The sequence below is a fragment of the Thermobia domestica genome, chromosome 9 (assembly GCF_964235325.1).
Source record: "Thermobia domestica chromosome 9, izTheDome1.hap1.1, whole genome shotgun sequence".
Taxonomy (NCBI): domain Eukaryota; kingdom Metazoa; phylum Arthropoda; class Insecta; order Zygentoma; family Lepismatidae; genus Thermobia; species Thermobia domestica.
In genome coordinates, this window is record NC_137462.1 from 245969143 (window position 1) to 245983005 (window position 13863).

At 34.2% G+C, this 13863-nt stretch overlaps 1 protein-coding gene across 1 annotated transcript in view; it reads left to right on the forward strand.

Annotated features, from left to right (window-relative positions):
* Positions 1 to 9751, forward strand: part of LOC145660651 (serine/threonine-protein kinase VRK1-like) — a 133657-nt gene extending 123906 nt beyond the window's left edge. Inside the window, exon 12 of the mRNA XM_081725959.1 lies at positions 1 to 9751. Within this exon, the coding sequence (XP_081582085.1) occupies positions 1 to 71 (71 nt within the window). The 3' untranslated portion in view covers positions 72 to 9751.
* The last annotated feature ends 4112 nt before the right edge of the window (positions 9752 to 13863 follow it).

A 13863-nucleotide genomic window follows, 5' to 3' on the forward strand; every position in this document is an offset into this window, starting at 1 on the left:
GTGCTAAGAAAAAAACTACACTCCCGAGAAAAAGGCAGTATAATTCATCATCAGTTTCTTCGTGTCATTAAGCAGGTAGTATGAACTGGTTGCTAGGAAAAAAGAAATAAAAACTCGGACACATATTTCATGAGAAATATAAGACATTTTTTTTAAAAAATAAGTAATGTATTAATTTCATTCATCTTTCATTCTTCATATCATCATTACAGTCATCGTGTACAAAAATCATTTCTCATTACTCCATTACATTATTTGTATTCATTTCATTCACAAATAAATTGTTTGGTTTATATCTAAAATGTTCCCTTTATTTGCGTCATTTTTACTAACAACGCAGTGCTTATAAATTTAAAAGGAGGGACAGTTGATGTATATTTACAACACTTCTGAAAGAAAAGGCTGTAGACATAATGGAATTAAGTGCTATCTGTATGTAATGTAATGTTGTTCAGTATGTATATTTTTTTCACTATTTTACTTTATAATTTCATTTCTGTTGTGATAAAAGCACTTGCGCGAGTGTTTTAATTTCGAAAGCTGGAAGTGTTAAGTCACTCCTGGGTTATATGAATTGTATCATGGTGAATATGTGGTATTATCTATGCACCAAGACAGTGATTGCATTCTTTATTTATTGTTTTAGAATCTATTTCCATTCGAGAACGGTTTCTTAATAATTGATTTCCAGTACTTTCGTTTCGGTTGCAAATTATGATTTCTCAATTCTTGACAAGTAGTAGAATAATGTGAAATCTTGATCATTGAACTTTTTACTATAAAGGATTGCTCACTTCAAGAAGAATCGTGTGTGTTGTGTGGACTTTTTTTTTTAATGATATCTGGTGAACGTATATTGTTTGTGTGTGTGTGTGTGTGTTTCGTAGAAAATTGAAAGACTGACATGTGACGTTCTATACGATAAATAAATCATTCGGAGCAACAATTGAGACTGGTAAGTAGTAGATATCGTGTAAAAGTGTGTACAAAAAATGTCATTGATTGGTAGGCATTTGTAGAATTATAAATATGTACTATGAATCTCCTGTATGAATCAAGAATTCTACGCGCTTAGGCTTAGTGTGACGACATAATTTTCCCTAACTTCTATTAAATACACCACTGTGTTTAAATGTGTCTGCATAATGGCTGAAAATTAGGCTGCGCATTACAGAATATAAACCATAATATTTTAGTGTATGTAAGGAAAAACATATTGAATAAGAATGCAAGAAAAATCGTAATATTTTTTTAATGCGATGACCCTCTCGTAGTTCAGTTCGCAACTGTTACAGCAGTATCCTTTGTATAAATAAACTTAATACACTGTTTATTCTCTGCAGTACATGAGCAATGGAATTTTTTCAGTGTTTACATCTACTCATGAAAAAAAAAAAAAAAGTCTCTCACCAGCTTAGATTAACAGAAACTTTCAACATAACACGCAACTGTGTAATAAGCCAGTCAAATGTTAATGTTTTCACTTAAAATTATTAGCGTTTTCTACTAATTAAATACGTGATTGTTTTAATTATGTACACATACGTAACTATAATAATAGTAAATACTTTTCTCGTGCATTTGAGTGAGCCATGGCTGAAACATGAGTATGACAGTCAATAAAAGAGTGAATATTGTTACCCATGTGGTGCGTCAACGACATTAAGTTACACACTAAAGAATCGTGTGCAAACAGATAAAAACAAGTTACGTACTAGTAAACAATGAAAACATTTTCACGAAATACCAAAGAAAGAACACTTTCTTCGTTAAATATTTCATTAAATAGGGAGGGGAGAAAGTAGGAAAACAGAAGAAATGAAAGATCAGAAAAGTAAGTGTGAATAGTTCAGTTGGGCATAATGGAAGCACCACTTTTCGATTTCATTTTTGTTTTCTTTTTACATTTTACCGTCCTGTTCCCTTGTATTCCTTCTTCATTGTTGTGTGACAGTTTTCTATAGTTAGCTTCTCATTCTCATCTTGAAATTCTATATGTGCGTACAAGCTTTTTTAATATGGCAAATGACGCGACTGCTGAAAGAAGCTGTCAAAAAACAATCCTCTCACAAATAGTGTATACGTGTTAATTCTTAGGCTGTCCTCAGTTCCATTGAAAAACCCCTTGTCATGTTATAACTCACATTCATTTCTGCAGTGGCGAAGGTAAACCATAGAATTTCATTGTTTACTGAAATTACGCAGGCTGTTTCCAATCTGCCATTCAATTTTAAGATGAATCTACCTCAGCCAATTCCATGCCGGCACCACAGTTGTATTCTGGTTATCTTCCAACATCGAAATATTCATTGAAGGAGGCTGGCTCGCAATGTAGACATGTCCTATTGCAACCACTTCTCTTCATAGATTTCCCACATTCCACTGTGTCAAGACCCGCTTGAGGATATCAAAGGCACAATGGTCAGTCGGTAAGGCACTCGGAGATTTCACAGAAATGTAGGTGAAGGGATGGCACAGATGAAGTTCGTTCTTCCGTTTGTTGACGGAAGAGGATCATTGAATGAGAGGTACGGTTGGATGTCTTGGTGTAGCCGTACTCGATTTATCTCTTCCCCGTATAGATTAGGATGTCATTACAAGTTAGTGTTATGACGCTAGTCTGGTAATTATTGGAATACATTTTGGGAATTTTGGCATTTTTAACTAGCCACTTAACTTAAACTAGCAACAAACACGAATTTCTTGTTAAAGCTTTTCGTGCGTTCACTGCACCGTCGTTATGATTGTCTAACATTATATTCTCTGTCAAAAATTGTCACAACCTTTTGCAGTCCTGAGGTACACATTGCCTCATTCAGTGTTAAAAGAGTCGCTAGCTAGATGGTGCTCGTACAGCCTCTACAGTTGGTGCAGTATCCTGCAATCTGTTTTGGCAAGAGTTTCCGAACATATTCCTTTCTACGCTTCACCAACCCTAGATCACTATCAACTATGGTGTGAATTATTTTGTGGGAAATTCCATGCGGTCTACAGTTACTCAATATGTACCTGGGTTGTTCTCTGACAAAGAGCTTACACTTTCCTGATAATACCTGGCGTGGACTCTTACCAGGACAGGGTTTGGCTTCTTTCTGTCTTAAGGAATCACCTTTTCTACCCCCTACATGCTATGTCATTCTTCAACACAGTGAATCCACATTGACTGCACATCTTGATTATCGCACTATAACTGTTTTTGGCGTCCGAAACTCGTAATGTGGCTTTTCCAGTGGGTCTTGATTTTCGATGATAATCTTCAACACGAAAGTTCTTCACATTTGTTAAGAATAAACTGAGGTCCAATCAATCTGTACGACCGACGATGTCATTCACTTTGCGTTAGGTGGCTCTGCTGTTTATGGTGAAAATCGTCACTATAGATCGGACAACATCTGTAGAATTCATTCGTGTTCGGGCTTCATGTAATAGCGTCAGTCGTTTTCTAGTATAATAAAGTACTAACTTCAGGTTCGTTTACTTTGTTGTCTGAAGTCTGTAATTAACCTACCCCTAACTCACATATGAAAGATTAAGCAAAATGTAATCGCGTGCCGAAAAAATTATGTTCAGTCTGTAGTTAGATTTATGCAGTTCTTTCAAACGTGAAACTGACAGGCGGGCAGATCAGCGTGAATTGCTTATGTACTTCGATATATACATTTGAAAATATAGTACAGAATTTGAAAAGTATAGTATAGTACAGAACTGTACGCGAAAATGACACTAATAGCTAGCCTTTGATGAATATACATATGAAAAATGCATTTAATTTTTAGTATTAATGAGATTTTTCAGAATATTCATTAAAATGAAAAAAAATGAAGTTTAATTTCGTTTATTCAATAAATATTTCTATGTTGACAGTGACTGGTTAAAACTGGTTTGCATAATATTCGCGGTATATGTATTCTAACATTTTCGACACTGGAACGAAAGTGAGGTATTAATGTATATATGTATTATGACGAAGAGAGTATAATTTAGTTCGTTTGCTCTCAACTCTCAAATATTCTGTAGTTATTCTTTACTTTTTCAGTGTTAAAGCTTACAAAACCGGTAATTGTTATCGAAATGCACGTAAACAAAACGAAAGCAATCTTCTCTGTGACAGCCATAAGAAAACTTACCAAATTTCTCCTGGCCTTAACGAATTGAACTATCTATTTGAGTAGTTTCGAGAGTTTCTCCCCTGCTGCATACGTTGTTCGTACTCGTTTTTATTCGTAATTTTCCTACTCAATTGTTTGTTTTAAGCAAGACAGTGATGGTGTAGCAGTATTTTTCAGGGCAGCACGAATCGAAATGTCTTTTTGAACATCTTTTCTTTCTTCGGACGTCTTGAAATCTTAATTGCAAAACCAAAACTGTTGATGATAATTCTGTCTGAAAAAGAAGCCTCCTTTGGATACTGTATTGCATAGTACTGACGTGGTCTCTTACGGTAGTTTTTTAAATTGAAGTTCATTTGAAACAAGTGTCTAAACGAAATAAGCGAAATAAGCGTAGATAAATAATTTGCAGTATAATGCTATCTTCCCCTTTCCAGTGTACGTAAGAGGGGAAATCGAATATTTACCTGTAATTATGTAATAAAATAAATTGACTTGTTTTTACTACGTCTTGATTCAAAAATGTAGAACAGTTACGATAAGACATTGTCTTCCTCCGCGGCTTAGAAATTTCTACCGCAAAATTACATTGCTTCTCACGGAATAGTACCATTTTGCATTACTAATGGTAGGGCACATACAAAGAATGTAGATTTTAACTTAGAATTTCAGGCTGCAAAATTATCCTTGCTAATTCCTTAAAATATCTTAGCTTTTTGTAAATACATGCAAAAACTAAATGTTTGCTTCCTTACACTTTTCTAACAAGTTTTCATAAGAAGTAGAAATCTTAATCTGAACATGAATAAGGGGAATCTAGATAAACGCTGGGATCATAAACTTTTTTCATACTCAAAAACTATGAAGTGTGAAGGTACAAGTTCAATATGGTAATGAAAACAAGTTCCGACACTTAGTATTCACTTTATTTTTAGTCAATATTGTACAATAAAAAAAAATCCACAATAAGCACAACGAGTTTCAAAATTTAATAATTTTCCCAAATTATTACCGTTCCATAAAAGACTTGATAACGTTAACAAAAGAGAATCAAATGTTTTTATACGTGCAACGGGCATTTTGTCTCATGAAAATGTACATCTTAACGAACTTTTCGAATAGTAACGACTTGTTTTCTTTTCGGACACAGAATAACAACTAATAAACAAAGTGCCTGTAAATTGCATTTGATGCTGTGTTAATGGAGACGATCTTCAATTACATAAATAATACTCATAATTTTATATGAGCGCACATTTCGTTTTATAATTACGATCTGTTCTTACACAGGGAATCAAGGATCAGTGTGATAATGTATTCTGTTTATTTATCATACTTAAGTTTGTGTGTTCAAACAAAGGAATTGCTACGCTTAAGGATTAGTTTTAGATTAGTTTAATACAAATAAGGAAGTTCGTATTTCGTTTCGTAAGTATTTACAATATGCTGAATATTTAAGAAAGGGTAATTTTCCAGGTTGCTGTTCCAACTGGTAAACTGCATTCTTCATCTGTGCAGTATTGTTGATAGTGCAAAATTGTATTATTCTGTCAGGAGACGTAGATGAAGTTTATAGTAGAAATAAGCCGCTGAGGAACACAAGCGGCCGTGTCGAAACTGTTGAGCATTTTTGAATCAAAATTTAGTCACATACTCAATACCTACCTATTTCTAGGAAATACCTTTTTCTGTAGTCAGGTTTTCAGAGAACAAAGACACATTTTTAAAAAAGCTTCTGTCAAAACATACTACTTACAGACGGAAGAAGATAACTTTCGCTAGCTAGGTGGGTGCTGCTTTATAACATTACTATAGATTGATAAAAGAATACATTTGATGGTCTTAATTTGTAAAACTAAAAACCGTAAAATATGTCTTCTATTGAAATAAGTTCACCAAGAGTTGAATTATTCTCAGAGTACATGGTAATATACAATTAAAGAAAGATACTATCAGAAATACACTGTTGATATATAGAAACTGACAACGGCGTTTTTGGTAGTTCTAGAGGATTAATAAGTAATTGGTGATACCTTAAATTCAGCCATAAGACTAGTCATTATCGGATGTGTAGATGTCCTTATTATTATATACTTTCTATGAGAAGGAATGATTTCTGAAGAAAGAAAAAAAGTAAAGAATTCGAAAATATATTCCAAGAAGTTATTAACCTTCTAATAAAGTTTATGTAATAATATGTAACAATAAAATGACAATGAATTTGAGTGTGTTTCTGTACAGAACTGTTGATTCCAAGAAAATCTTCGTTAACATTTATTTCAAAATACCCTCTATGTTATTAAAATTGTGCTGATTAGGCATTATACTTCATAGGGGATGGAAAAAAGTATATCAATTAATTTTTCTGTAATTGATGAAGTTTATATATATATATATATATATATATATATATATATATATATATATATATATATATTCTCTCTCGTGCTTAGTTTTGTGAAGTGTCTTCGTAGCCTAATCAAATTGTACATATTATATCGATTCAAGTGATTAGTAGAGTAAACAGTTTCTTTAAAATTTTTTGTCGCTGCTTTAAAAAATTCATATCATTCTTACTCTTCGTACAAATAAGGCGACAGAAATACCGTGTCAGTCGCTTCTCGGTTTCTCAGCTCCGTATACAATCTTACTATATTCTCTTCAACCTGGATTTCGGCTTGTAGTCGAGAAAAAGTCGACCATAGTATTGCGAATAATTTATATCATTCGTTAAAAAAAGCAGTATAACTTGAGTTTTATTATTAATAATATGTAATGTCCTGGTTTGGATTAAGGATATTATTGCTGTCACTTTTCCTCTTGTTTCTTACCTGTAAATTGAATAAGGATTTCGGAAAGAAAATTTTCGCACTAGTTGCGTACAGATTTCTTTATACATTTTGTAGTGTGCTCGAATAACGATGTAGTAAGATATGTTCTGTCGCATTACTGGGCATTGGTTCTTAATTAGCAGTACAATTAACAATGTGGTTTGATTATTATGATTATGATAATGTAAAGTAATCTGTAAATGAAAGTTATTAACGAGACTCAACTCCTGTTCAACTTGAAAAATATTTGTTCAACGCACAGTATAAATTTTAAAGCAGATATCAGAATTTAAGTATTGTCATATTTGTTGTAGAACATTGTTTTTATGACCTTTAAGCTGCACAATATAACCAGTGACAAAACCAAATAAACTTACATCGTTAATTCTGAAGCTCCTACTTTGTTTTTAGATACTTTTATTTCTCATGTTTAACTAAACTTGTACAAAATAAAGTATGTATCTCCGTTTTAATATTATATACTTTTTTTGTTTTGTTTTGTTTTAATAGAGTGGTTTCAGAAATTAAAGAAATACATACGTTACTCGTGGGTGCCTATATGAAGTCGCGCGTAAAGTGTATCATTAAAATTTTAGGGTCAAGTCAAAAAAGAAACAAAACGTTGAAGCTACTTAGCGAGTAAAATTGTGTGTGCGAAGTACGTAATTTACAAAATAACGTGCTTTAATCAGAGTTGTCCCTGAAGGACGGCAGGAGGTATTAGAGGTTATTACTATGGTGTAAGCGTATTTCCTTTTGGTGGGACATGTCAGGAGAAATTAGGATTGCGTTATAAACTACGGGCGAACATTTCTGCATTACCGTAAGAAAGTAAAAATATGTTTCGTGAGTGATTTACGTGTTTAGTATTCTTACATACGAAAAACCGAAGAATATTAATTAGTTTACTTATTTATTTAAACATAGTGAATGTTCTAGGTCCTTGTGCCTGTTGTCCTACTTTCTAAAGGAAAGAATATTCATTAACATTTCAGTCTCAGGAATTTAGCGCTGATGTATATCAAGAATGTCCGAAATAAAATATCCATTTCGTGGTGATGAATTGTCAACTATTCAATTATCTGATTGTAGTGTAATTAATTAGATTAGTAAATGTTTGCATTAAAGTAATCTGCAAGTTATTGCAACCTTTTGAAAGATTGAGAGCAAGTTATCTGAAGTGTTTGGGAACATTTTTCGTAATAATTTCGTGCTTTTTAAAATGTTAATCAATGCAGTTACTATCATCGTCGCAATGTATTGATGGTGGTATATAGCTTAATGGAGCTACACACGAACACAGGAAGACCTATTAAATGTATCCTTCAGATATTCCTCAAATATACAAAAAACATGTTTTTATCTCCTAAGTATTTCCAGTTAATGAATTTCTTTATAATTGTTACTATTATCTACCATTCAGTAGTAGAATAATGTAAATTATAACGCGATTAGCAAATGTCTTAATAAAACAACGAATATATATTTTGAAAGAAGAAGTATATTAAATTTTAACAGCAATCCAAAATGTTGTTCCCCAAAGCTCATTAATTGACAAGTGACGTTGAGACAACAAACCTATATGACCTGTCTCGCAGAGGACTACCTCCGTTAAAAGCTTTTTTTTCCCCTCCTCCTCAAAATAATGTATTAATCTAAGATATTATTGTGGAAGTAATATTGTTACAATTGAATTTTTGGTGTGTCCATGTCGCTTTTGATTTTAAATCCATCGTACTGTGTTTAGAAAACCCACATCCGATTTCGAAACGCAAGTAGGATGGATCTAATATCAAATAAAACACGGATGAACCACAAAGAGTCATAAACATCTTAACTCAGAAGGTCATGTTCAAGCTTAAAAAATTCTAGTATCGGAAAAAAAAAGATTTATGAAGATGGATGAAACTTTGAAAGAATGCAGAGTAAAACATAATTTGTCATTTCAAATACTCATTTATTTTATTCGTTCGATTCTATGGGCAACAAACAGTAATGGTATTTCGTTGGTACGGTGTTATCTTTATATATTCTAAAAGGTTTAGAACTGGATTATGCATTACCTTTAGTTCTATATGTTACAGATTCTTTGTTATTAAAGCACAGTGGGATTTCATCCGCAGTATAATAAAGAAATATTTAATTTCAAGAAGAAAAGTCAGATTAAATATAGGGTATGCATAACATATCCGGCATTTCCCAGTATTGTGATGTCAATTGAAATACACGATATCACTTGTCAAGCTCTTCGAGGAAAAACTTTATCCTGAAACTAGTCTTTTGCAGGTACATTTTAAAGACTATGCACGAGTAATTTTTTTTTTATTGCAAATTATCAGCATCTCTTGTGAAATCTTATTCGTACACATTGTACCACTATTAGATTTGCGTTTGCACAGTGATGTTCTTTTAATTAAAAGAGATCAAAATATTGAATAATTAAAAGACAATGTAAGATTAGTTATGCTTTTCGAATCATTCAAGTTAAATATCTTTAGCATTTATTGTTGTTAATGCTACTAAGTTTACCTTTTGTAAAACAAAAGAATATTTTTATAAAGGAATAAATGTCACTTGTTTACAATTATGCACACTTAACTATTTCTTTTAATTGTAAACGAATGAATGAGGTTGAGTAGATGAATAGACGTATCTAGTGGTGGTCCCAGTCAAAACAATATAAACCTTAATGGTATTAGGTAATTTTTGTAAGAGTGTAAGTGCTTATGTAGAAAATAGTTGTAAAAATTATATATATTTGAAATTGTTAGTATGCATTATCCAAAACTCAATAAATGTTGTAATTATTTACATTTTACATTTTCATTGCTTACCTATTTACATCTAGTGTCAAGTAAAAAGAGGTCTTACACTACCGCTCATGGAAGTTCGAAAAGCTATGACATAGCCTTGTTGCTTAGCAGTAATATTAATAAATGATACATGTGATATGTTGGCCACCCCAATACACTATAAGAAGCAAAACTAATAAGTTTGTTTCAAGGGGGCGCGGTGGATCAGTGGTAGAGCGTTCACCTCCGGTGCTTGGGGTCCCTGGTTCGATCTCAGCTCGCACCGTGTGGACTCTGTGGTGGACGAACACTGTGCTCGTGAGTTTTTTTCGGGATTCTCCCGTTTCCTCCCACTTTCTTCATTCCACTATTTCATCCATTTCTCATCATCACCGTCTCCTTTAGCCTAACTGGCATAACTGTGGGACGTAAAACTTAAAGATTTCATTTCATTTCAAGTTTGCCTCAGATTTGCAAGTAAAGTGGCAAAACGCCAAGAAAGCATAACTGGTTTCAAATGCATACAGCAGAGCCCCTCGGACGAGCAATTGTGTGAAACAGGTAGACAGGAATTATGATCGCTCTGGTAAGATAGAATTCACTCCGCGGAACGTCTTTGCTTCCATCAAGGGCAACGTTAGTTACTAGTAGAATTGATGAGTGAAGATCTTCGTAGTGATCAGAAGTAAGTACTTACGTTAAACCTCTATTTTATATGTTTGTATCACTGTCCGAACTTCTATGAGCGGTAGTGTATATGCATATTTACAATATTGTATCGAAATTCATGTAAAACCAATTACATGAGGAGAATATAACATGAAGAATTTGCTTATATACGAGGGTAAGTCAACTGAAAACCATAAAAGTGGAAATAAAAATCCGCATATGGCGCCAGTGAGCTGTAAGTTGGCATGCCTGTTTACGATAGTATGCCGGATGTCTCCTAGGTGGCAGCAGCCGGCAGATGCACAAACACCGGCGCAACAACAGTTCCAAAATGGCAGCCCCACTAGTCACATGCACCAGCGAGGAGCAGCGAGAAAACTTTTTGGGTTTCGGTGATAAGGAGTGGTGCCACTCCTTGCTCGCTCGCTTTGTTTCAGGCTGATGGTAGTGCACCCATGTTTCGTCACCAGTGACGATTCGTGACAGGAAGGCATTACCGTCACGTTCAGCACGCCACAAAAGGTCTTCGCACGCATCAACACGTCGCTGTTTCAGTTCAGGCGTCAGTTGTCGGGGCACCCATCTTGCAGACACCTTATGAAACTGGAGAACATCATTCACAATATGATGTGCCGATCCATGACTCATGTGTACACATGCTGCAATTTCGTCTATTGTCACACGGCGGTTTTCCAAAACGATGACTTCAACGGCTGCAATGGTCTCTGGAGTCACTACGCGCCGAGCCTGGCCGGGGCGTGGAGCATCGGCCACAGACGTAACACCATTTGCAAATTTCCGGCACCATTCATAGATTTGTGGCTGTGACAAACACGCATACTGAACCTTCATTCGCCTAAAAATGTCAATCGGTTTCAAACCTTCACTTCGCAAAAACCGAATCACAAAACGCTGCTCCTCGCTGGTGCATGTGGCTAGTGGGGCTGCCATTTTGGAACTGTCGTTGTGCCGGTGTTTGTGCATCTGCCGGCTGCTGCCACCTAGGAGACATCCGGCATACTATCGTAAACAGGCATGCCAACTTACAGCTCACTGGCGCCATATGCGGATTTTTATTTCTACTTTTATGGTTTTCAGTTGACTTACCCTCGTATATATATTTGTATTGTTTTGTCCATACAACGATTTTCAGATTTTCATACAGTCTAAACTAGTTTAACTGGTTGGATGGTCGAGCACCTAAGGCATTAGGCTAGCGATCTTAAGACCTGTCTATCGCGGGTTCAAATTCCTCTCAGTGCATGGTTTTTATATACCATTCATTTCTCATAGTCTCGGGCAAAATCATGGAACATAAAATCAAAAATAAAATACTTGTTTATTTTTCCTTCTGTGTTCCTACCGGTAATATTTTATTGTATTTTGCATTTTTATTATTATTATTATTATTATTATTATTATTATTATTATTATTATTATTATTATATAATTGCCCTGGAAAAACCTCTGTATGTTTCTTCGATTTCTTAATAACAACTAGATGAAAAAGTAACGATCTCTCCTTTCTTCCGTAATGCTATTGGTTGCGAGATGTACATAGCTTGAAATTATTTGACTGTTTGTACCAAAATACATCCGTTATTTAGTCACCATATGAACACAATACGCAATGAGCATCCTACGAAGATTTGGCTTATCTATATGAGTCAATCAAGATATTTTGTTGTGTGAAACAAAAATCTTTCAATTTTGTTTTGAGTCATGGTTGATGTAAATAAACCAGAAAAGAAAATATACGTGTTCAATAAATAAAATTTGTACGTCAATACATTAGTCATCTAAAGCATATTGCACTATACGAAATCATTTCCATTAAGTAATTTCAGATGTGGTATTTATAAATTATATACTAGACTCAAGTTTTGGTACTTAACCCCACTACTGCCTGGTGTAGTCATCATTTCCGAAGTAGTCTCTTGGGATTGAGACACTTCTGCATTCACTGCTGCCACTGGTTGTAACAATATTAGAAGTCATTTTCTGAGAATTTACGTGTTAAGTCTGCTGTTTTTGACTTGGATTTCTTTAGCTGAAGAAAAACCTGTTCCCTTGAGGCCATACTTCAGCCTCTGGAAAAGAAAAATTCACACCACCACATCCAGCAAGTGTAGGGATACTCGGGTTTCTATCCGTGACAAATATTTCTACCAGGAATCAAACGTGGGCATATACGCACAGAAAGTTCGCGCGTTGATGTTCAGTTAAGATGTTCACGTGGATCTATTGTTTAATTTAGAATGGAAACAACGTGTGTTCTCACAGAGAATCAAATCCATGATTTCCATATCATAGGCGATGAAAACTAATCGTTGAATAACTAATCATTTAGAGTTCCTTTCCAAGATCTTGTGTCCCTACGAAAAAGCCTCTTTCAATTCTGTATGAACTTTTATTAGTAAGGAAAAATAAAAATGACAAACCATAAGAGTCCTTGAGTCTTAATGCACTTGTACTCAATCTTTGAAGCTCGTAACTCGTTTCGTTTAATACAAAGTTTTCGATGTTTGGATTAAGTGATTTAGAAATAGACAATGGTTAATTTGTTAATAAGAGTTTAGCGTTCCTTGGAGAAGCAAGGCTATTCAAAACGTGGTCGTATAAACTAAAGTGGTATCCGGACCATATGAGCTCCCGCCAGGAATCGAATCTATGGCTCCCACGACAAAAGCTTTTGCTTCTGATGTTTATTCCCTGCTTGGGAAATGAAATGCTAAATGTTTAACAATAATTTTAACGCCATTACAAATTTCACTCCTTTCCTTTTCTATCTCTCTCTCTTTTCGGTACAGAAAAATAAAGAATAAGGTGTCCGTAATATAGTGCGTCGGTTGATTAAATGAGATAAATAAAAAGTTACTGAGTATTTTAAATGACTTTATAATGTGCGTTACGAAGTTACCTTTCAAAGGTTAATAAATCCAGTTTTGAGTTCGAAATTGTACTGCTTTGAAAACACAAACAAATTATTTTTAGGTTTGTAAAGAAATTTGTTATTCTGAAAATAATATTAATCTAACCAATTACTTTCCGCAGACTCGATCAATCGAATTTTTTTTTTTTAAAAAGAATATTAATACAATATGTTAAGCTTGAAGTTAAATAGTTAAACATTTGTGGTTCGTTTCGGAGTTGTCCCGTTTCCATCCACTTTGTCACTTCAAGATGATCATATCCTGGATCCGCCACTATACATATTTTGTTCGAATTCATGCATGGACTTGTTAGGTAAAGTTAATATATAAGAAACATTTAGACACCCCCCACCTCTCCCAAACACGAGAACTAATTGAAGCTGGCTTGGTGTTTGGAGACTACTATCCTGCGGAGAACATGCATTTTTCAATAGAGTAGTGAAAAACGGAATGGTCGTAAATTTTCTAAGATTTAGAAAAGTATTTTGGGAGGGGTTTTTTTGAGTTGTGTGTAACAAAGTACATCGAA